The sequence below is a fragment of the Mycteria americana genome, chromosome 2 (assembly GCF_035582795.1).
Source record: "Mycteria americana isolate JAX WOST 10 ecotype Jacksonville Zoo and Gardens chromosome 2, USCA_MyAme_1.0, whole genome shotgun sequence".
In the NCBI taxonomy this organism is placed as follows: domain Eukaryota; kingdom Metazoa; phylum Chordata; class Aves; order Ciconiiformes; family Ciconiidae; genus Mycteria; species Mycteria americana.
The window spans coordinates 22,832,621-22,850,787 of NC_134366.1; the positions used below are offsets into that span (position 1 = coordinate 22,832,621).

The 18,167-nt window shown below is 42.4% G+C and overlaps 1 protein-coding gene across 3 annotated transcripts in view; it reads right to left on the bottom strand.

Moving 5' to 3' along the window:
• Positions 1 to 12,902, bottom strand: part of CACNB2 (calcium voltage-gated channel auxiliary subunit beta 2) — a 262,351-nt gene extending 249,449 nt beyond the window's left edge. Inside the window, exons 1-2 of one of the 3 annotated variants that reach the window (XM_075492690.1) lie at positions 12,479 to 12,902; positions 686 to 778 (exon numbers count right to left, since the gene is read on the bottom strand). In XM_075492690.1, the coding sequence (XP_075348805.1) occupies positions 686 to 778; positions 12,479 to 12,577 (192 nt within the window). In that variant the 5' untranslated portion in view covers positions 12,578 to 12,902. Of the gene's footprint in view, positions 1 to 685; positions 779 to 1,584; positions 1,627 to 12,478 lie in introns of those variants that run through there. The other 2 variants (XM_075492691.1, XM_075492692.1) reach the window with 2 other exon arrangements.
• Between the last annotated feature and the right edge of the window lie 5,265 nt (positions 12,903 to 18,167).

Sequence of the window (18,167 nt, forward strand, 5' to 3'; positions counted from 1 at the left end):
GCAGTCAAAGACCATCCTGGGCTCTGGATACCCTTTCCTGCATTTTTTGTCACCTCTGTTGGCCAGATTGAGCTGTCCTCCAAGGACCCACACAGGTCTGGGATCCCCATGAGAGTCCACTTGGGTCTCCCCCTTTGAGGGAGAGACATGTAGGCAGAGGTCACGGGAGCCTATGGCACCACTCCGTCCTCTACAGGACTTTCAGCATCAGTGCGATGGGGACAAACGCTGCCAGGGATTTCCCCTCCAACCCATGCCTTAAAATAACACTGGGATGTGGGAGGAAAGCATCTAAGTTAGCACTGCCTCGCACAGCACTATTTTAAGCAAGAAAACCCTGAGCATTGGTAGGGTTTTGATGCTTTCTCCCAAATGTTGCCACTTTAGGCACTCCCATCAGACTCTGCCTCCTCCTCCAGCTTTAATCACCTGACGGCATTAGAGTAACAAAAATAATGAAAACTACTATACATGGAAATGAATAAGAAATGAAAAAGTATTTTTCTGCCAAGATCAAAACAATAGCAACCAAATATTTTTCATTGTGCCGGCAGAGACTTCTGCTATTTCTCAAGCTACAGTATCACTCTTTGATTTGACAATTTACCAAAAAAAAAAAAAAAAAATTACTTGAACATTAACATCAGCAAGTCATCCGGTCTTTTAAAAACTGAAAAACACATACCTGGCGTACAAAACTGTTAGAGGTAGTGTCAGAAGATGTACTCCCATCTGATCCTTTAAATCGGTTTTTTCTTCTTGCCCCTTTACCGTAAGACTGTAAAAAAAAGATTAGAGGAACAGCATTAGTTTGTGTTGCACAGAAAGCTTTCAGTACAAGCATCACCAATATCTCCTAGACTAGAAGGGATTCAGACAGTCAGCTTCGTGCCAGTTAATAAACACATATTCAGTAAGGAGCTGATGGGACTATGTGCGCAAGTGCCCACCAACGCAACTAGGCTTGGGCAATTGAGCCCTGATTGTTTTGGGGGGTTTTTCACATTCAGGTTTGGAGAAGCATTTATAGATTTCTATAGTTGTAGTATTATTCATGCAAGTCACAATAATTAAAAAGTACAGTTTGTTTTGCAGCTAGTTTAAATAAATGAGCTAGGAAAGGAGATACTGGAGCAGTCTCCAATATATCACAGCTATGAGCCAAGTCAGCTGAGGGACATTAAACAGCAAGAAGTGACCAACAACTTGTTGATTCAGATACAAACTTACAACTGAGGAAGAATTTATAATAATGATTTTGTTAAAAAAAGTCAAAGTAAGTAAAAGCAGTATAACAACAAAAAAAGGACTAAACATGTAACTGGAAAAGGGATAATATACAACTAAAAAGCAAGGCATCGTTTATTAGGAATTCTATTCGGAAATCAAAAAGACACCAGGAGAAAGCAATGGTTGGCTGAAGAAGAAATTATTAAACTACGGTTTAGAAACACAGAAAATGGCCCAGCCCCCCCAAAAAAGCTATTTGTTCTGTGCAATGAATATGGACCATCAATAAGTATCAGAAAACAAATTTCAAAAAACATGAAAGAGTTTAAAACTATGCTATTTGCAACCACTTACTTTTGTGGTGACTGTAAATTGTGCCATGACACCACCTCAGACCCTTCCCAGGGTGTCCCTCCCAGGTATAGCAAAATCTCACAGATTTGTTCTGCACAACTACATTAAGAGACAGCTCTTCCTATCTAGTCACATTGCTTAAATTCATCTAAACTTACATCAAAATCATGTCCTGACTACTTCAATCATTATTTTCCTTGAGGTTGATAAGTGCAATTTTTTTCCTCGCTCATCATGCTGCTGTAAAGGTCATTTTACTAATCCATCTCTCTGGATCACGTCTCCTGTCTCTAAATACCTCCCACAGTTCCCTGAAATAAACAGGGGCTTTGTCTTCACTTTCAAGGTCTGCCTTGGCCTATTCCCAATCTTAGCTCTCATCTTGCATTCAGCACTGAACTTTCGAGTTCCGCAGTAACTCAGGGGAGAAAAAACAACACAAAACCAAACACAACCAGCCTCCATCACCTACATGCTAAATTTTCAGAGAGTAATTTCATATCCTCCCCTATACTATCTTGCAATCCTTCTCCCAAGAATAAAAATTCCTTTACAGAAATCTCATTGTTCTCCTTAAAATATACAACAACAAAACCCCTCTTGATAATAAGGTGCTGGTGTGCTAGTATCTCAAAACATTACACTAATAAATTATATTATTTATCCACTATTATTTCCTAGAATTCCAAGTCCATGCATCCGCATCCTGCTGTTGTTTTTGGCCCTAAGCCGCTGTCAGCCCTGGGTTTAGGCACAGTGGGAAAACGATGATCAGCTTACTGGAGAACGTGGCTGTGCGTGTGTTACAACACAACACACCTGACAACCTGGCCCTCATACAGCGGACCCTGGGACAAAACTGCTTGGGAGCATAAAGCATGTCCTTCTCTGGGCTTGGGCGATCCTCAGAGCACCGCCTGAGCTTTGGGGCTGCGTCCCGTCGGTTCTCATGGCAGGGGAGGGTGGGCTCCAGCACAGGCTCAGAGGCGCACTTAAAATCTCATACTGGCAGGTTTTTAAGATCATGACTTGAAAATCTGAGCTGTAGCTCTTAGCAGTAACACGTATCGTAAATATGACGGAATATTTTGCAATCTAAGAGTAATTGAGGAGGATGACGGATAACCACTACTAACTTCAGATCATTTGTTAAATTGACAAATCCAGGTAATTTGCCACCACAAGATGCACGAGAACAATCTCGGGCTGTATCTGGACCATTAGTGTTGACGCCGGGGAAGTTCAGAGCACTAGGAGAAATCTAATATTATACCAATATTTCAGAAAGAATGACTCAAGTAACAAGAGATCTGTCAGCCTGACACTGATTCTCAGCAAAAATAATTTAATATCTGTTATGTCACTGAACTAACAATGACTTACAAGAAAAGCAATTACTTTCCCCCAAAATATAGATTCATGGGAAAGATATTTTGCCAAATTCATATCATTTTTACAAAACCGTAAAAAAGCCATGTAATAAGTTTCTGAAAGGCACATGAACTGATACTACACTCATTGGTTAGGGCAGAACTATATAAAAATCAGCATGCTACACATTATGGGGATGAAAATATGACTTTCTGATGAGTCTAGGACTGTAACCCAGTACATCACAAAATGTAAAATGAAAATTGAATGAGGAATGACTTTACATGGTTGCATTTCTAAAAAGGATCTTTGCTAACAGAAGAACTTTGTGAGAGTAGAAAGGTCTTCATAGATCTATAAGAATAAAAGGTAGATCAGAACCACCGTTACCAGCAACTTATTCAAAACATTTTCCAGTTTCTGTTAGAATAGACAGTTCTATGAGAACAATCTTTTTCCACCCAGTATAATATTCCATCTAATATAATATAATATTAAGGTATGTAAAATACATAAAAAGTATCTTTGACATCAGTAGTCTTCAAATAAAACATCTTTAAATCTAAATTTACCTCTTAAAAATGGTTCTTACAGAGGTAACTGACTGTAGTTACCCACCAACATTCTGACCCTCTTTTCTCCAATTTTTTGTGGAAGAATATGGAAATATACTTACAAAAAAATAAAGAATTCAAAACATTCACATAGCAGCTCAAAAATATAAAGCATCTACATAAAGATCACACTATCTAGGCAACTTCATAAATAATGTACAGTATAGTATTTTGTAATCCCTAGAAAAAACGTACACATATTCTCTTTCACAGTCATATTTTTGTATTTGTACCCAGTTTCTACAATATTTATTTTATTTACAGAATCATAGTGTTCAGTTTTCTAATGCAAAAAATTACTACAAAGGCAGAAGAGGGACTGTGTCTAGAGTGATGAGGATAAACCAAACAAGAGCAGAACAAAAACGTCTTACAAGCACAGATAAAATGCACACTTCTCTACCTGCATAGCAACACCTAACAGCATTGATTGTGGGCAACATCCCACAGCAGATCCAGCTCGAACTGAAACTTACCTTGATTTTTCAGTTGTATGGGGGGGGGGTTTGTGCATAGCAGCATGCACATTTTTGTTCCAGTCTTATATATGTGAAACTGTTCAGAAGTACAAGCTAAATACTAACTTTAAACACAAAAAGCAGTTGACATGATGGCAGGCCATGGCTACCCAGCGTAGGGAAAGTCAGTTTTACAGCTGCTTCTGCGCACAGACCACCTCTGAGTCAGAGGAAAGGGGGACAATTTCGGCACGTGGGAAAAGTGGGATATGATGACTCTTCTCATTATTTTAAAGGATGCTAATCTGGCATTACTTTTGTCTTCCACGCCTTTCAAGCTTATTCCCACAGTCAGAAATATCTGAAACTCTCTTCTAAAAATGAGATAAGTCTTCCATAAACAAAACAGATTCTTACATATTTGTAAAAATTATTAAATATCTCTGTCATGTGGAGAATCATGAATATTCATCCTGTCATATTCATTATGTTTTGCTTCTCTGAGTGTATTTTTTCCATAAGAGCTTAATGCGAGAACCAGACCTTTATGCAAAAAAAAAAAAAAAAAAAAAACCACAAACCACTACCACCAGTTACTTTCAATTCCAGAAAACAAAAAAGAATTTTTTTTCACAATGAACTCAATATGTTACTGTGATTTTCATATTAAAATTAGCTGCCTTATCTGTGTTCTGTGCAGCAGTTGGCCGCAATTAGGCAGCTAAAAATAAAGGGCTGAATCATAACGTGCGGACATCGGCCAGTAAAAGCAGCAACACGGGGCAGTCTTTCTCAACCTATACGGTAGCTCTACCTAACAGAACCATAGGGGACCAAAAGTCTCTGCACCCCGGTATACAGCGCCCAATGGTAACAATCTCGAAACCCAGCATAACCGGGTGCCTATGGCATACCATCATTTGCCCCAGCTGATTTTAATACAACCGACCCCGGCACTGCGAACAAGCCTGTTTATATAAAAAGTTTGCTGACAGGAACATTCTCACCAGAACATCTTCCACAAATAAAGTTACGTATACATGTAAGTGTTTACAAGATCAAAACTGTAGCTTGGTTTATTAGTCAGATGTGTGAAGTTCTTTTAAAATTGGCTGAGTTGCCAGAGACGAGAAACACAACACACGCACTTAGGTTCTGCAGCTTCTTAAAATACCTGGCAGACAATGTGAAACCTTAAAAAAAACCCAAAGAAAGCCCTACCAGACTAATCTCATTAAAAAAATTTCATCAACAAAGTCTTAATAAATTAAGATTTATGTATTTATTTATTTTATATAATATTAATTTATTAAGATTAAGCAAAGAAAGACTCTGCTTTCCAACTCTGACGTGAAAGTACATTGTGCAACCTTTATTCAGCCCATCTAATCAAACAAAATATGGGAATCATATGAAGCATTAGAGGCATGCGTAGCAGTTTCCTGATAATTAACAGTTTCATATACAATTACTCGTTATTGCAAACAGATGAGATCAATGTCACTCAGTAAAACCCTTTAATTTTAATGAGGTTCTGCCTCAACGCATGAAAGGCATGCACCCGTAAGATTTAATCCTCTAACACACACGACAAGCAGAAGGCATAGTTTATCCCTGTAGGGAAAATACTATGATCTGGAAGAGGGAATATAAAACATTTAAAATGACCAAGTATCTACAACCAGGGAACTGATCTTCAGTAAAAGTCTTAAAATGCCCTTCACCAGTAACCACTCCAATAGTATTTAACAGCAAAGCAGAGAAAAGCAGTATACACAGGTCTGAGTCTGAACCTTTACTAATTATAATGGGTAAAATAGCACCAGTCATTGAGACTGATATCATCGTTAGTGGTAAACATAAACCCTTAAAAACTATCCTACTGGTCTCATTCAAAGAATAAAGGAAAGGTGCAGAAGATTTAGGCAGCAGAGTCACCGATGCAGAGTCAGGTCTCAAAACAGAAATAATGATGCAAGAAAGGAACTGGAGAGAACAAAAACAGAAAATAAAAATTCAGAGCTGGAATGAGGCTTCACCATCTCAGATGAACAAATGACCAATTACAAGGATCAAAAGAATACCTAAAGGTAAATGAGCAACCCCCCGAAGGATTAGAGAATTGCTAGGAAAGTCAGAAATGAGAGAGTGCACTAAGCATTTTTCCTTCCCATGCAAAAGCTTTAAAGGATTTTTTAAAATGCCTATGTCCCAGGCAAAGAATAGCATGCCAGGACAGTGCAGAACATGCACATCCAGCTCCATCCACCTCCTAGAAAAACAAGGAATTGCCACTTTAATCAATTCCTTACAACAAGGCAACAGAATGTTCCCGTTGGTCAGACCTCCTGAGCCCTCTCTGGTCAATGGCCAGGCTTGCCACCACCCAGAACCGATACCCTCTGGCTACCGGGTGGTGTAGCCTCCACCATCAGCCGCATAACTGTAAAGCCCCACACCCACACTCAAACAATGCAAACTGCGCATCTTTGGATATAAAGGGTCAGCTACAGAAAGAGACATGAATATTTCTGATCTTTGCACCCCAAATCACACTAATCTTGTAAGTGAGGGGTGGTCAGCCTTCTGACAGTACAGCCAAGGGCTGGAAGATGTACATAGACCTCGTGGAGCTGTGGAGTGCTGGGAAGCTCATCATGTACGAGCTTCCCAGCACTCCACAGCTCCATGTCATAATGGCAATGGGGGCAACGGAGCAATACTGGACATAGCGATATAGCCTGGCTTGCCTCTGTCTCAGGGCCGGGGTTTCAGGTCACCCTACATGACCAACACCAGTGCAGCCCTGTGACAGGCGGTCAGCCCTGTGGCATACCTTCAGTGAAGGAGTTGCCTGAGGAGCACAGACTCCTGTCCCCATAGCAGAGAAGAATCCCAAGGTTAGGTCTCAAAACCTGGATTTCTTCAAACAAACACCATTTGCTATCAGGACACAATTCAGAAAAGACAAGACTTCCCTTCAGGAATGCTATCAAAGTGAGGATCTCCATATACAGTCATCGAGTTCACACAAGCTACAATGAGGAGTCTGCTAAGTCCATTCCATAGTCCTTTTATAAAAATCTTCCACCTACACCAAAAAAAAAAATCCATCCAAACAACAACAAAAAAAACAACCCACAAATAATTTATTTATCCAAACTTGCATACATAATCCAAAAATAAGTATTTGACAGATGCTCCATTTTCCCCCATTAAAAAAAGAAAACCCATTTCTGCTGAGAAATCTGTAACAGGGTTAAATCTTTGATGTTCTTTTCTGCTGGCCTGTGATAAAGCCTTGCCAGTACCGCAGCTAGAAATAGCCTAATTCTCACCAGTTCCTACACTTCTAAGCCATATCCCAGTGCTCTCACCCTGGCCTCAGAACCCGGCAGTTTCCACCCGTCAGACAAGAAGTAGGGAACTTGGCCTGCTCTCCTCCTCTCCAGTGGCTTGGGAACCCACCTCGGTGCAAATCTGCTGCACATCTCCCCGTAACACCAGTGATGAAGATGTCTGCTTGCAACTCAGCAGAACAGGAGCACACAACAGCAGTAGGTGTTGAAGCTCATGTGCAAACCCTGCTGTGGCTCCTGCAGCCTTCTAGGACTGGCAACTACAGTTGTAGGCCACGTGCCTGCTCCTCCCTACCTGCTCTCCATGGATTTCTGTATTTCTCTTACACAAGCACACAGAAAAATAGATCTGACTCTATGACAGAAAGATATTTGCAGGGAGCAACAGCCAACTATGGGGAAGCTTCCCACTGCTAAGGGTCTGCTGCCCTGCCAACAGAGACTAAGGCAAGCCCTTGGAGGGCAGGAAGGCTGATTTTGGTTCCTTTGTGTTATTTCGAATCTCTTCTATCCCAGCACAGAAAAGAACTGAGTAAAAGAAGCAGAAGAAAAGTAACTGAGACTCCAGAGAAGCCAGCCTGGGAACTACAGGAACTTTTCATCCATAACAGTTTGTAATTATAAACCTAGAGACAAAACAAGACAAAAACAGAGATCGTCTCTAGAAGATGGTTACCAGATACTCAAATAAGGTAGGACTGAAACTGCTGAATTGTTTCAGAGGGATTTTACACTCTAGGAAAATGTAAAATACAATTATTATGGACCATATATGCTGATGATGTGTAATACCCAAGTGGCAAATAAAGGTCTCTGGAAGAGATGAGCATGCAACATCACCTATTACTGATAGAATTCAGGACAATGAAAAATAAACCCAAGGAGCAGAAAAGAACCACCAGAAAAGTAACAGCTGAAACTTGAAGGGCTTTCTTTAGTGAAGGACTATTAAAATTTATTTTTGTCAGTAAGGAGTACAACACTGAAAGGAGGTTACCACATCGGGAGTGAAAATACTACCTCTTGCTGAGGACCATGAGAAAGTCCAATGAATGGGGTTTGATTTCATCTCTTCTTCATTTGTATATACTCCATTGAGCTGCTGCCACATTGGATCTGGCTTCTAGGGATGCTGCCAGCAGAGAGTAAAACCTTCCATGCCTCTACAATAAATGGTTATTGTTATTATTTAAGTAAGCAAAGGGATATAAATTTTGTTTGTTTATTGCTTACAAAGTATTCTTGCAAGCCAGTACTGGGAAATACACTGTTGCAAAATGTTTATTTGAAGAATAGGTAAACATGGTATGAATTGTGATAAATCAGCTCAGCTGAAAGAGAGCAGCAGAGGGCAGTGTGATTAATCTGCTGAGAATAAATCTCTGGCTATTCTTTCCATTCCTCATTACCACAAAACAGGCAGTGAGGCGATGGTGCTATGCAACTGAAAAGATAGCTGGAGATCCAGGAAGAACAACAGTCAGTGCTAGGGCCAAATAACTAAGCTGATATTCTGGAGTCACCGCATGCACGTTAATCTAAAATTCACATTAACATCAATCACAGTCAATACAGAAGGAAAACTGAACAAGCCTGTCCCTAACCCCATGCCTGCAGTTTACCGTATTCAGCAATGCAACCAGACCAGCTGGAGACAAGCTCCTGAGATGATGAAGCCTTTAGACTTGGAAGGGGGAAGCGCGTAACAGTATCAGGGCACAGAGGAAATCTAAATGCAAGTGAAAGAGCTGAAGAAAACAATCAAGAGAACTGTTTTCATTTAAAATGTGTCAGGTTGTTAGGACCTGCATTGACAGGTGATGCATAAGAAGGCAAGCAAAAGAAGAGGAGGAAAATAATAATGGGGAATAAGGAAGAATTCATCCAGGGTAAGATACCTTTTCCCTCCACAAGGTAGTCTGTAGTTGCTTGATACAAGGTTTCATTGTATTTTCTTTGAAACATCTCTTACAATTTACTGATCTGATTTGCTATGACTGTTCCTATGACACAACACAGGAAGCTTTATGATGAGAAAATAGCAATAGAAATTGAATCTAATGATTTCTGGGGACTGAGGGACTTGGAAGTAGGATCTGAAAAAAATTACATGGGAGGGAGGGAAAATAGAAGAAGAGAGGCCAAGAGCTCCCATGAAATGCATTAATATGCTATGCTGTAATATACTATAAACAAATCAGCATAGCATCTGAGTGAATTAAAACGATTAAACTGAACATTCTACTAATTCAACTTCCTAGATTTAAGGGGTTCTTGAAATAAAGAATTAAAAAAAGGACTGGAGTTGATTTTTTAAAAAACAGATACTGATCATCAAACACTCATGCATTTGAACAGAGTTTGCTTGTTTTACAATTTCAGAAAATCAAATGCTGATTTGATTACAAAAGGGCCACACCTAAAACTGCCGCTTTGCACTGACATATACCTGGATGTTGTGAGTAACTCCACAGTGTAACTGTCAGCATGTGCATTCATCTGGATAAAACTGGACATCTGAAACTATAGCACAACCCCATCTGGACTAGGATCATAGCGAGTACCTAGAACTATGTTTTTACAGTAATATGGACCTAAAAGCCACCAAATTTAGGTAATACAGAATAACACACCAATACCTTGTCCCCATTGCAAAGAACTTCCCAGGGAGAGTACAGTATAACTGTCAAGATCAACACCTAAAGGGATTTAATTTTGTTTGCAGATCTTGTTAGGAAAATGCATTATGAAAATAAGAAATAGAGGCTATCCAGGAATAGTTCACACATTTAACTACCTTTTAAGAGTAATTACTTCCAGAGTGTTAACTACATTCACTCCTCTGCCAAGTGGTGACAAGTTTGGCCAAAATCGATGGACAGGCATGATCCAAGCTATCGACCATGATGTACAGCCAGGTTAAAAGACATCCTCAGCTTTGCAAAAATAAAATTCTTGGATAAGAGAAATTTTGAGGCTTGTTACAACTCTACAAAGGCTCTTCAATTACATTTTGCTAAATCATAATTCCCAGAAGTAGCACTTCAGAGAGAATACTTTTAGGAGTGATATCACTCCATAAGCTCGAATGTTGTTTGGGTTTTTTTTTCCTGACGCATTACTTGGCATGAAATGTTTCTAGGATTGATACTCAAGTACCTTAGAGAAACAGATAGAGGTGGGCATAACTGAAGTACCTGTAGGCAATCTACTTGATGATTCACATGTTCTCATTAAGCCTCTCCTTCTCACTGCGAGTATGTTCTAAAGCAGCAAGATCTTACAATATCGATTTTTTGGAAATCATGTTAATGGAGAAAAAATTCAAATCAGAATAATTGTCTCTCAATGCAGTGCATGCTAAGGAATTAACTAACATTATTATTCAGACAAAGGGCTCTTTTGCTTCCATAATCTTATTTCCTCTACACCAAAGGTTTATGTATGACTAGAATATGTGTATATGGGGAAGATACAGTTCTTGTTTTGCCTGGCTTTGGTTCCGAATGGCTTTGGTTCCGAAAACTGAAAAATATTCCCTGAACTAAAAAGCTGCATTATTACTATCTTAAAAAGTGGATCTTTTTGGCTGTGAGTGTTCAGAAACCAATTCTATAAAACAGAATATAAGTATTTTACTTGAAACATAAATAACGCGGGTGTTAGCAAACTATCCTTCCTCTCTAAACAGAGGTTCTTTATGCCTAGTTAAAAGGACGGGGTGAAAATCAATTTTATGATCAGCATTTGACATTTGTCCACAGCAGAGAGGCACCATATGATTTGACAGTTGCCGATTCTGTGCTTAGGGCTGAAAAGATATAAAAAGGGGGATTTGTAGGTCAGAAATTAGTTCCCTTGCCACTGCTTCTGGAGAAGCTGGCAAAGCATATGGCCCTACTGAAATGTCTGTTCTGCACTTGGAGGCTGCAGTCAAATTCACATCCAAAGAGACACTTTTTTTTTTTTTTTTTAGCTTAACCTAGTCTCTGTTTCAGTGCCTGGATTTTGTTCTGCTGTCACTGGTCCCCAGTAAGTAAAGATCAATTAGCGAGTCTTTTGACAGACTGACAGCATTTTCCTCTGGCAATCGAGCACTTCTGTGATGAAACTGGACCACCTTCTCAAAGAAAATAAAGCATCAGAGATAGCTTTGGCAGCAGCAATAAAAACTGCCACCCCAAAAGGAAAAAAAACTCTGTGCTAACAAGAACAAGCATGTTTGTAATTTAAAATGCACGCAATCAGATTTTACCACCCTTTTACTGGGTTTAAAAATAGCACCGTAAGTCTTTGTAGCCAACTATTGCAAACTCGAAGATATTATGCAACATTCATATACTAAACAGGAGCCACCTTTCAAAATATAAAGTCTTTACCAAGCGTGCAAACATCCATACCCTGTCTCCTTCTCTTCATCCATCCACCTGAACGCAGCGCACATGGACCGAGTTGTTAAAATTTCAGCGATGACTGTACAGCCACCTTCTGCGCGGTAATGGAGCAGCTTAAATCTGCAGCGTGCTCAACACCTTCAGCCTCCCCAAAAATCCTGCTCAACAACCAGCCTGAATCGCCTTCCCCCATCAACACAGACTGTTACCAGCCTGTGTAACAGATGAGGAAGGTTTCAGCAGTGCGTGGTAAGCATCAGGTACAGATACAACAGGTTACTGGAGCAGGGAAAAATAGCCGTAACCTGCGAGTGATACATGCACGGAGAGCACCTAGACAGCAACGTTTTCTTATATATCCACCCTCCAGACAACTGCAAGGTTCTTTTGACGTACGAAGCTTCTGTGGCACAGAGCATCCCGTTGCGCGTGTTAATTAAATGGCATTTGGGGGCAGGGAGGAGGACAGGGCTTTCAGGCGTCTTAGGAGAGCCGTCAAACTTTTCCGACGGCGGGCAGCCGAAGTTGAAGGACGCGGAGCTCCGGCAGCCCCCTCGCCCCCCTCTCCGCCTCTCCCAGCCTGCCGCCCGCCGCCTCAGGGCGAAGCCCTCCGCGCCCGGCCCGGCCCCGCCGTCCTCCGCCCCGCTCCCCGCCGCAGCCCCGGGCCGCCGGCCCCAGCCCCGCCGCCCCCGCGGTACCTGCGCCGCCGCCGCCGCGGGCAAGGGGTTGTCCAGCAGCTCCATCTGCACCTCCTGCGCCGGGCTGGGAGGCGATTTGGACATGTCGCTCTGGACCATTGGCGAGGAGAGCGGGCGGCCGGGCGCCGAGCCCCTCGGCGGGGCAGAGCCGTGCCGTGCCGAGCCGAGCCGAGCCGAGCCGAGCCGAGCCGGGGCGGGGCGGCGGGGCGCCCCTCAGCGCCCGGCCATGCCGGGGGAGGGGGCGGGCGGGCGGACGCGGGCGGCGGCGCGGCCCTGCCTGCTGCCGGCGGGGAGCGCGCAGCGCGGCGCGGCGCGGCGCCGGGGGACGGGGCACCGCCGCCGGGCGCGGGGGAGGGCCGGGGGCGGCGCGTGGGGAAGAGGGAAAGTGACAGGGAGCATCTCCCTCCGGCAGCGGCCGGGCGGCGGGCGCGGGGCGGCGCCTGAGTCCCCGCCGGGCGCGGCGGGGCGGGGCGGGGCGGGGAGGGCTGCGCGGCCGCGGCGGAGGGGCGAGCAAGAAAGTTGGGGCTGGGGGCGCGGCGGGCGCCAGGCCCTGCTCTTCCCCGCCGCTCGGCCGGGCCGCGGGAGGGCGGGCCGGCCGGTGGGTGTGCGCCGGGCCGGGTCAGCCCCGGCGCGGCCGTGGCCGAGGGCGGGAGGGGCTCGCTCCCGCCTGCCGTCGGTAAGTTGTCGCAAACGACGCTTCCCGCCGGTCAGACAACTCCGTGGCTTGTGGAGCGCCGGTTCCCGGGTGCGGTTTGGGTCGGAGCGGTGGGAGAGGCGCGCCGCTCCCCCTCAGCCAAGCCCCCTCCAGCCAGGTACGCCCGGGAGAGCGGGGGGAGGCAGGGTGCACCCCTCCCTCAGCCCTGCGGTGCTGCTCCTCCTGGCCCTGGAGACAGCACGGCACGTCTCAACCCGTACCGAAGCCCGAGTCATGGGGTACGGTTGGTTTTAGTGGACAAACCTCCACTTTCCAAAGAGAAAGTTCCATAGGTCTGTCTTGTTGATACGGTTTCTTCCTGTACTTCCTGGAGATTCCCCTGCGCGTATCAACAAGGGATGAGTAATTCCCAGGTAGCAGGTGAGAGAAAGACCGCTGTCTAATTCTATATAACCTATAGCAGCACAATTTCACTTGTGTTATCGGATACCTCACGGGAAGTTTTTGAAAGACCCGTTCAAGATCTGACCCGGGAAAATCACCCTCCACCCCTGAAATGATCTGTCGTTCATTTCTTGGAAACAAAACCCAACTTTAAGACTGTCCCAACAGAGACCAAGCCCTCTGACCACATAAGCACACAATGGACTGGTACTTGTAGTCAGAGAAGATTTTGTAGAGGAAGACTTGTTACCTCTTGTTGTCGCCTTTGGATCGGACCCAGCTGCGCTCCACGCAACACGAGAGGGAAACTTGTGTGATTGCTTGTGAAATCTCTTATCAGTTGATTGTAAACAGTGAAAAAACAGTACAGAAACTCTGAGTGGGCTAACGTCATATACTTAAAATCACAACCATTACTCAGAGCATTATAATAGTCACATATAGGAAAAGAAGCCAGCAAACCAAAACCAGCACAAAAGCCAGTTCAACTTCAAGAAGTACTTTCAAGCTTTCTCCCAGTTGTGTGGTTGATTTATTTCATTTTTCATAACAGCTAATAAATTTCCTCTCTGAATTAGCTTACCCCTACGGATTTTCTCACATGAACAGTGAAAATATCCTGCAGGAACTACCCATTTTTTGTAAAGAAATTGGCTTTCCCTGCAAATGGAAGTGCTCCGAGGTTTGAAGGAGCTTGAGAACTTTCACTTGTCCAAGAAGGTTCACATTTCATTTTGAAAAGTGGTCATAGTATTCTTCAAAAATAATTTCTAGAATTGTGTCCAAGTTGTTGTCTATGGCAAAACAGAATCTTAATTTTAAGTGAAAAGAATGTCATTTACATGGTTACATTTCATTCAAACGGTTAAATAGAGGTGGTGAATAATCTTGAAACTATAAAGATGCTAGAGCCTGGACTGCTTCCAGCTATTCTCTTAGTGGCTGTAACCAAAAAGATATTTTCTCTTTATGCATTTGGTGGGAAGAATACATACCTCACCTTCTAATGTAGGCCTTGAAGTAGTTATTTCTTTGTCACTTCCAAATTAGATTGTTTTAATAGAATTACTTTTTTGTGACCATCATAATAATTGAGGAAGGATAATACATAAATAAAGATTTACAAAATAACCTAAACACAGTATTCCTGTTAATGATGCTAAGTGGGGTGGTGTTGTCAAAAGATGTTGGCTTTGACTTCTAACACCTTTATAGCTTTGGAACCATTTATCCTTCTGTTTCAAGCCATTCTCTATGACAGGCACTTCATCCACCGTGATTCAGTACATTTACTTGGTAAATTTTCAGGCATCTGTCAGAGATTGCCTATTCTCTCTCACGCAGAGAAGGGGGTGGAAGTTATTTAATCATGTAACAGTGGTCCTTCGTATTGCCCTCTGAATTTTTCACTTTGTAAAGACTGTATAAATAACATAGCACGTTTTTTCAAGTATACCGTTCTTTAAGAGTAGTAGAGATCATTTTGGAAGCATTACAGTTTCTAAACCTATAAATTGTGTATCTGCGTTGAAAGGGTATTTCTATTCCCTCATAAATTAGAGCTTGAATATATCAAATGAACTTCATGTTTTGTTTGCTGTCTTGTATCTTTTATGATTACTTTGTCTTCTTTTCTTTCCTTTATAAAAAGATAAAGGTAATGATTTTGCTTGTTAATGTACACACATACAAGGGCTGTAGAAAGCAGGGACTCAGGAACGAATTTTTTAAGGCACAAATAAACAAAAGGGAACTCACTGACTTTAAAAAAATAGTTAAATATAAATAGTTGTGTTGTACAGTTTTCTCTGGAAAAAAAACCACAACAAACCCCACACACACTAATCACCTCCACATTTCTAGGAAGTTTATTTCTTTTTTCTTCCTGAGAAAAAATATTCTACCTAATGGTTCTTTAATAGCAATTACCATTCATTGCCTTGATGTAATGAGTGGCTAGAAGATTAGCCTAGAAAAATAACTGTAAGTATCTTACTCTGTTTCACTCCTTTTGTTTAGCAGTTGAACAGAGTTCTCTAACCTTGAAAAGTGCAGTGAAAATCCTTCAGCTGAACACAGACACATGCAGTCATCCCTCCGCACGCTGTTTTTGGCCACATCTGCTCCAGGATAAGGGTCAATGTGTAAAAACAATATGCAGAGATTCCAAATTGCTTGTTCTTTCTCAACGGGAAAACAACCTGCTATGCCTAACCACTTCTCAGCAGAAAACCACTCTGCTGCATTTTTTTATGCTTTTATCTGCAATGGAGAGGTGTTGTGCATGCTTATTTGGATTTTTCTAAACATGTAAATGTTAGAAGACCAGAAGAAAAGATAAGCTGGTTTGGTTTGGTTTAGTTTGTTTTTTTAAAAAACAACCCTAAAACCTTCGGCTGACAAAGAAGATAACCTGATTTGGGTACCAAAAAAAAAGCTTTTTTTCGTTGTATGAGAGATTAGATGTTCTTTTAGAGCAAGGAGCACTGTATTACTTTGCATGTTTAATTGTCCTTTACCACCAATATAAGAATGTGGTGTCAGCACCACGTCCTAACCTTTGCACACACGTACAGTGAGTACAGGATTGATTTAGTCTGTAACCATCGCGTGAATGTGCAAAAATAGGCCTAGGATGACGGGCTGATATTTGTGTAAATGCATTTAAAAGCTAAAAGGGAGATCATTAAAAACTTGCATAAATATAGGCCAGTGAGCTTACAACAACTCTTACAAAACTACTAAAATGCTTCTAATTGAGCATATGTTTAAAGCCCTGATACGGCAGATTTCTTTAGTAATACCAGTTTAGAAGTGCTGACCATCTACTACTCTGTGCTACCCCCTGCTTAAAATACATCGTAGCTAGAAATTCAGTGTTGTGAAAACAAGAATTCACTCAGTTACCTGGATTTAATATCTTGGAACAGACATAGTTCATCCTCTTCTCCAGTGATAAACTGGAAGCTGGCTGTCACAACTGCAAACTAAAGAGATTCCTCTTATTATTGTACTTTATCTTTCACACGACAAGTCTGAACAAAACCACTCCAGACAGGCTCACTTATGAATCTATTATCGGTCTGTATCAGAGCACAACGCTGCCTGGCTGGATTTAATGAACTCTGTTCTTCCAGCTCATGTTTATTATGCTTTATTCTGTAGGATATAGGTGCCATGCAGCAAAACCTTGGCTGATATTGTTACGGTATATTCGGGGGGGGGGGACGGGACGACACAAGATAGGAAGGAGCAACGTTCCTACATGATGGAAGATATGAGCAAGGTACAAATACTGGCAAAAATGCTCCTAATGCACAGGAAGGCTCGCAATACTTGCAAAAGCCACAACACCTACTAAGCACATATTTTCAGCCCTTTGCAGAACGTAACCAAAAAAGGCACGCTCCTGCTCGCAAGCCGTTCACTTTGTGAGAGGCAATTTTGTTGTCAATGAGTTGTATACAAAGTTCATGTTTGATTAAGCACTTCTGCACAAGTTGCTGGTTTCTGTTGATATTTTCTTTCCTTCTTCTTTGCCCTCCTGTCATAACTGAGACCACATACCTCCTTTTGTATCCCCAGTCCTTACCAACTATGGTGTTCCTATTTATAGTCTTATTGCTCTCTTATTATTAAACACTTGAATCGCAAGAGCACAAAAAGGCTTTATAGCACTCTCACCCACAAATATGCTCAGTCCATGTGAGTTACTGACATAAGAGACAGCTTTTAATAGACCGTGCAGCCTGTGTCCAAGGACGGCATCTGGGCTCTTCTCAGCTCCTTGAGGTTGGCCTTTCCTCTACCCTTCATTAAGCCCTGTGCTCAGCTTTAGGAAGACATATTTTTTTTCCACCCAACAAGTCACTTATTTGTGGCACCGAAGCAAACCTTCATTCACAATAAATGGTGTAAGAAAAGACAATGACAACCTCTACTCTGTGCGAGGATTGCCAAACCGTCAACATGGTTGACAGTTAACTCGTCATTATCGAGGCTGTTGGCAGAGCTAATACACCTAAGAGTTTACAAACTCTTTGCCAATTATACGTGCACAGATCTGAAGCGCAGATCGCTGATGGCACAGCTCCACGTTACCATCAAGTCGATTTCGACAGCAAGCGTTTGCCAGAAGTCGTTTCCCTCCCTCCTCACCTTGGCTGCGCTAACCTCATCCTCCACTGCACACCACTTGTGCTTCTCAGAGCACGAGGGACTCCATTCAAGAATTAAAAGCAAAATCTACCAGAAAATTAAGTACCTTTCCATAGGGTTAATTCTCTGCTGCTTTATCTCCATGAGTCATCTTACCATGAAGTCCCATAAGTGCAACTGCCAGGGTGAGAGGGGAAGGGGGGGACAGCAGGATTACGTAGCTTAGAGCAGGGTTGCAGGAATTCCTTCCTGGCAGCACACCAGCTCTTACAGCAGCTTAGCTATAAACATCAAACTGCAACCACGGTCAGTTTTGAAAACATTACTGCAGAATAACGTCAGTTTGGCTTCTGAAAAGTAATTTTTGGTAAGCACTTTGAGTTTATGCAACAAAAGGAGGGCGAGGAAAGAAAACTCTTCAAGCTTTTGTTT